This window comes from Mytilus trossulus, chromosome 3 (assembly GCF_036588685.1).
Source record: "Mytilus trossulus isolate FHL-02 chromosome 3, PNRI_Mtr1.1.1.hap1, whole genome shotgun sequence".
In the NCBI taxonomy this organism is placed as follows: Eukaryota; Metazoa; Mollusca; class Bivalvia; order Mytilida; family Mytilidae; genus Mytilus; species Mytilus trossulus.
The window spans coordinates 39,482,442-39,488,058 of NC_086375.1; the positions used below are offsets into that span (position 1 = coordinate 39,482,442).

The 5,617-nt window shown below is 30.5% G+C and overlaps 1 protein-coding gene across 1 annotated transcript; it reads right to left on the reverse strand.

Moving 5' to 3' along the window:
• Positions 1-247: 247 nt before the first annotated feature.
• LOC134711447 (uncharacterized) lies at positions 248-5,146 on the reverse strand. The gene is made up of 4 exons (XM_063572041.1): positions 4,174-5,146; positions 1,979-2,015; positions 1,355-1,435; positions 248-968 (listed from the first exon to the last, which is right to left on the reverse strand). Exons 1-4 carry the CDS (start codon positions 4,774-4,776, stop codon positions 598-600), a joined length of 1,092 nt encoding a protein of 363 aa, XP_063428111.1. The 5' UTR covers positions 4,777-5,146; the 3' UTR covers positions 248-597.
• Positions 5,147-5,617: the final 471 nt, after the last annotated feature.

A 5,617-nucleotide genomic window follows, 5' to 3' on the forward strand; every position in this document is an offset into this window, starting at 1 on the left:
TAAAAAAAAAAATATACATTTGAAAAATTTCTGCAAAAGTTTAGATAATTATCGTCTTTCTAATTTAATTGAAAACAAGGTTAAACAAATCAGTTTTTATTGACCACTATTGTATTATTGTTTTAAAATCTCATATAAACAATATAATAATGCACTTTAACTTGACAATATTTTAACACTTTTTCAATGTTAATAATTAACAAAGAATTCTATGATCTTGAACTTCTTGTTTTTGTGTATTTTTTAACAGTACATTTTTTATCAATTAAAAAATATAATATTTGTATTTACATTTATATACATATTTACATCAAATTATACATTTATTTTACATAAACAAAATAAATTGTTTAAGTTTACACGATAAACAAAACATTGACATATATAACCATAAATGGGAACTGTTAACTCTTGAGGTAACTTTTTTTTAAAACATTCATAAATCATTCATCCATAATTATAATTTACTAATGTCATACCACCACTTTCATTCATTCCTTCATTCATAATAATAGTGTTTTACAAAACCCATATAAAACACATATGTATATATCACAGTTTTTGTATTAGTCAGAGTTATCCCTCTTTGTATAATCTTTACAACAGCACTAAGTACAGTTTGTTTTGTGTTGATTGTGTTTTGAATCCGCCATTTGATGATAAAATAAATGCATGTAGTATTGTCCCTCTTCTGAGATGATCGAACTTAAAAATCTGGAAAGGTACAACCATCTTATCAGCATGTGTGATTTGTCTACATTCCTCTCTTGGGTTTTCTCCTAATGGTGGGTGAAAAACAAGGCATGCCATTGCTCGAACGTCTTCAGATTTGCTACTAAAAGTATCTGTAGTCAGAGACAACGTTATGACGTAATTACCGTCATGCACTAGTTTCAATTCGCTTCTTCCTTTAATGAAAGTTGCAAAACTGTTGTCCATATTGGTGACTGAAGTCCAAGGAATGATATCTGTAAAATAAAAAAATAAAAAAGTATTTGTATTATTTAAAAAAAAGATATTTCAAATAGAAATATGATGAATACGTTTAGCTGTGTTAGTACTTTGTGGTCATTTCAAAATGCTTCGTACAGTATTTGAAAAATTAAGATGTTAATATAAAATCAAAGAAAAGAAATGAGTTGAATACTTGTACAGTGCGGGACTTTCTCGCTGGGTTCGAGACCCATTGGTGTCCATCTGCTGTTTTCTGATCTTTTGTCGGATTATTGTCTCTTTGACACATTACAAATTTCCATTCTCAATTTAGGTACTGGTGATATAGAATGAAGTGACCGCAATGTCATCAATTTGTTTCTTTTCACCTAAATCATATCACAGAGTATTTTTTACTAACCTTTTTTGCCAATTCTCTCCCACTGTGTGTCAAAATTAGCCTGGAACTCAAGTATCCTAGTACCATTGTATGATGATGTATCTGGAAAGAAGATAAAAAATATTTGTACTACAATATGTTAATGAAAATTAAAGGTATAACTTGATACAGCAACCAAAATACACAAAAAGGACACATGCGGTCTTCATCTATAAAAATCAATGAAGTCTAAAAAAAAAAAATTATGAAAATATTTAACAGAGACTATAGAAGATATTACATTTAAACACCAATTTTACTTAATGACAAAAGACAAATACTGAAGTTACCAAAAACAGTCTGAGGTTCCCGACTTGAGAATATTACATAAACACATGTTGAGGGTTAAACTTATTTTGCTTTTACGATAGATCGCAAAGAAACAGGAGCATTGCATGATTTTAATTTCGATGATCTTCAACAGTTCTTTTATCGAAGTTACATAATGAATTAATGAAAATTCATTTTTGTTCTGCCATATTTCTGGGACTATTATAGTATAATACACAATAATAGTCCCAGCATTACTCAATGAAAAGAATGGATGTATGAATGTAGTTTTCTTTTCATTGTTATTAAAAATATTAAATTTATTACTGTACTTACCAACAACTGTTTTGTCACGTGATATAACAGAACTGCTCTGAAATAAAAAAAAAAATAAGATTGTTAGCACAAAAGAAAATGGCTTTATGCGATAATCATATAAATTAATATAAAAATAAGAAGATGTGGTATGATTGCAAATGAGACAACTCCACATAAGAGACCAAATGACACAGAAATTAACAACTATAGGTCAATGGACGGTCATCAACAATTAGTAAAACAAATTTAATTAAGAAGAAACGACGAAACGATTCTCATCGTGACAATTGTAGTGGTTAATCCAGGATAAAGGTCATTCGCCATCGATTTCGATCGCAAGGAAATGTCATGTTTCTCACGATATATTTGTTTTATAGCATTAAATCATCCAAAATGTTTCGCCTTCTTCTGCTCGTCAGTATCTTTATAACGTTTTTTTGGAATTACGCTTCGCCCTGGATCTGCCCCCGACTTTTATCAGTATGAAACTTCAAGTTTTTTTCAAAGATTTCTTGACACTTACATGTATATAAATACAGGTCTATATACAACATTATTCATTATTCAGAAGTGTATGACAATACTAGTACCACAAATAACTCAAACAATCTAACAAATCAACAAAATATTTAAGATAACTCTATGTATTTTAAAAATTCCGACTACCAGTACTTCATCAATGAAAATCATAAAAGTGCTCAATATCATTTGACGAAAAGACAGACTGATGCGTTCTATGATTTAGTATGACTTTCGTACCATTATAGTATCAACAATAATTGTAATGATTTTATGGTTCTCCTGCCAGAAATTAAATGTATGTGATTTTTATAGAATGAAGATAATAATATCTGTCTGAACTTTTTTTAATGTTTCATTTTAGTTTATAAAAATGTTTTTCTGTTTCAAATCATGATGTATTTTTTTATGTGTACATGTTATACTGCCCATTAAGGGCCCTTGATTGGAATAATGAATATTCTTATTCTTATTTTTATTCTTATCAACAAATGGTCGGAGGAAAATGTTAACCACCTTAAGAAGATTTTCCTCCTTTGGTTGGCGCTTTATGCAAATGCTCTGTATACTACATTTTGTACTAAGAAGGTTTAAATAATGTAACATGTATCTAAGCATCAGTCAAATAAGGTAAACATAACAGGTGTAAACATTAGTTTTTGCCTTATCTATTTGGTATGTTGTGTCCTTACATCATGATGTACATCCTGTTTAGATTTTACGGTTATATAATTATTATAATAAAGATCGAATTACTGTTTTACGTCATAGCGTATTGTGTTCAATTTGAGGCGATATTTGATTTATAGAGGGTAAGCACATGAAATACTAAAAAAAGAACATATTAAAAACTTTTCTGTTTGCTTGAAAAGAACTAGAAAACCAAATTTCCCCTCTCGAACGATAACTTTTAGGAATAATGGCTTGATTCGGATAAACGCTTTTGAAAAAGGAGGACCCAATACGTTAACCGTTTGAGATGGTATATAATGTATAAAATATCTACCATTAACTAAATATGGAGTCCTATAAAAAGACCAGACTCATTGAAAACCCCTAACCCCACAAGTCCGCCTCTGATAGCTAAGGATTTGTTGAAAAGTAAAATAATTACATTTTGAGGGTAGATATATGGTATATCACAACCCGGTCACGGGAAAAGGCGAATCAATATTTTTTTTTTTAACCGGCTTTATATACACATACTATTATTTCAGAACTTTGAAGATTAAACTCAGTCACCTTTTATGTGAATCAAAAACAATATGTGTGTTTAGGCTCTCCTTCTTACGAAAAATTATTAAGTACAAATATTTTTTTTAATTTATTTTCCTTAGGAGAATATGTGAAGATATACATTTTCACAGTTCTTTACTAAAAACTTAAGTGTAGACATTTTAGGGTAGGCAAAGACACCCTCAATGAAAATATTATTGTTTTGGCCTAAGAAAACAAACCTGATGCCTTATCCGATCAAATAAGATAGGTGTAAAATATCGAACTTGAAATTATCTCTTGGCGTAGTACCAAACGTAATAACCATTCAAAATTTGACAAATACTGTCATGTGGTAATATAAGCGGGTAAAATATATCACGTTTAGCTCTATTTTAAGAAAGCTTACATAGGAAATTCCCGTATATGTATATACGTATGTTTTGACCTCCTTATATAGTTTAATAAGAATAACAAACCTTTGGCAATGCAGTTTCTTCCATCGGATTATCTGTACAACACATATTTTCACCTCTTTTAGTATATTTCATATGACTGTTCATATTTTGGCAAGGGTAGCAGTAGAAGTAACGATCATGTTCATCGTCAGAGTATTTGATTAAAGCTTTGATCCCAATAATTAATGCTGATGTAATAAGTATTCCATATACTATATTCAAAATTGATTGTTTTGAGCAATTTAATCTAAGAAAGCTGCTCCATCCTTTTTGTTTCCTACGTTTAAGCTTTTCATCAGGTTCAATGTCAATTTCGGTGTCACAACAGTTATCTTTTCGTAATTTTATTGCTCCCCCACAAGTTTCGTCTGTATTTGGCATAATAATATGCAAGTTGCCATTTAATGTAAGTTCTGTTGTATTTTCGTCTTTTTCGCTTGTCCGACTGAGCGCTCGCACAAAATTGTTTGAAGTACATTTCGGATGAGAGGTCTTCAGTGAAGCCTCCTCTGTTTGGTCACTTTGGTCATCTTCTGTTTTCTTCGCCAAAAGCTCCTCGCTTTCATCGTCTGGAATTTTCTCCACTTTACTGTTCTGACGAAACATAACAGCATTTCTACTCATTTTCAGTTAGCAAATATCCCGTAATAATTTCTATTGAATAAGATGTTTTGCATTTGTTATCCAGAATCCAAGATGAGCTAGAAAACAATTGTGATTTTTAAAGTTTGCATTTAAATATTTTCCAAAGCTACTTAAAATTTGCAGCAAATAAAGCTACTGCTGGTGACTCACTGATTCTTTTCATGAATGAAAATTATATTTTTGAATGTTGTCAGAGAGAGACCGTTGTGAAATACATTGGGAAAATCCCACTAAATTAGTACAACGAACTCTGACCTCCAACCTTGAACAATCCCACATTACCTGATTTAAAATACACATTAACATATATATAGATAGGTATGTTTACATAGATTATGTATACACGCAGCCACATGTACATGTCGTATACAAAAGAATGACGATATGTATACATTTCCTGTCCTAAATACTTTGATAACGGTATTTAACCACCGTTATTTAATATGGGTCAATCAAGGGAATTATTTGACCTTTTAACACATTTCATGCCATCACAGTCATTTTGATACCTTTAGTCACATTTTCATTATTTGTGGTATGCCATTCATTTATAGACTGGGATATTTTGGAATGAAATAACTTTATGCAGTCTGATTTTCCATTTCTACCAATTAAATACATCGCACCCTGGTAAATCATTTCACTAACGACTGACAAATGAGAATCTATGTTGTTTTTGGTTTTTTTTATTATATATTTTTTCTTTTATGATCGTACCCAGCTGATATTTTTTGCCATTCCAATTGCCTTTGTAATACAATAGATTTTGCAATCGTGTGCTTGATATTTTGATCCGTGTTGCTAATTGCATCTGCAGTAC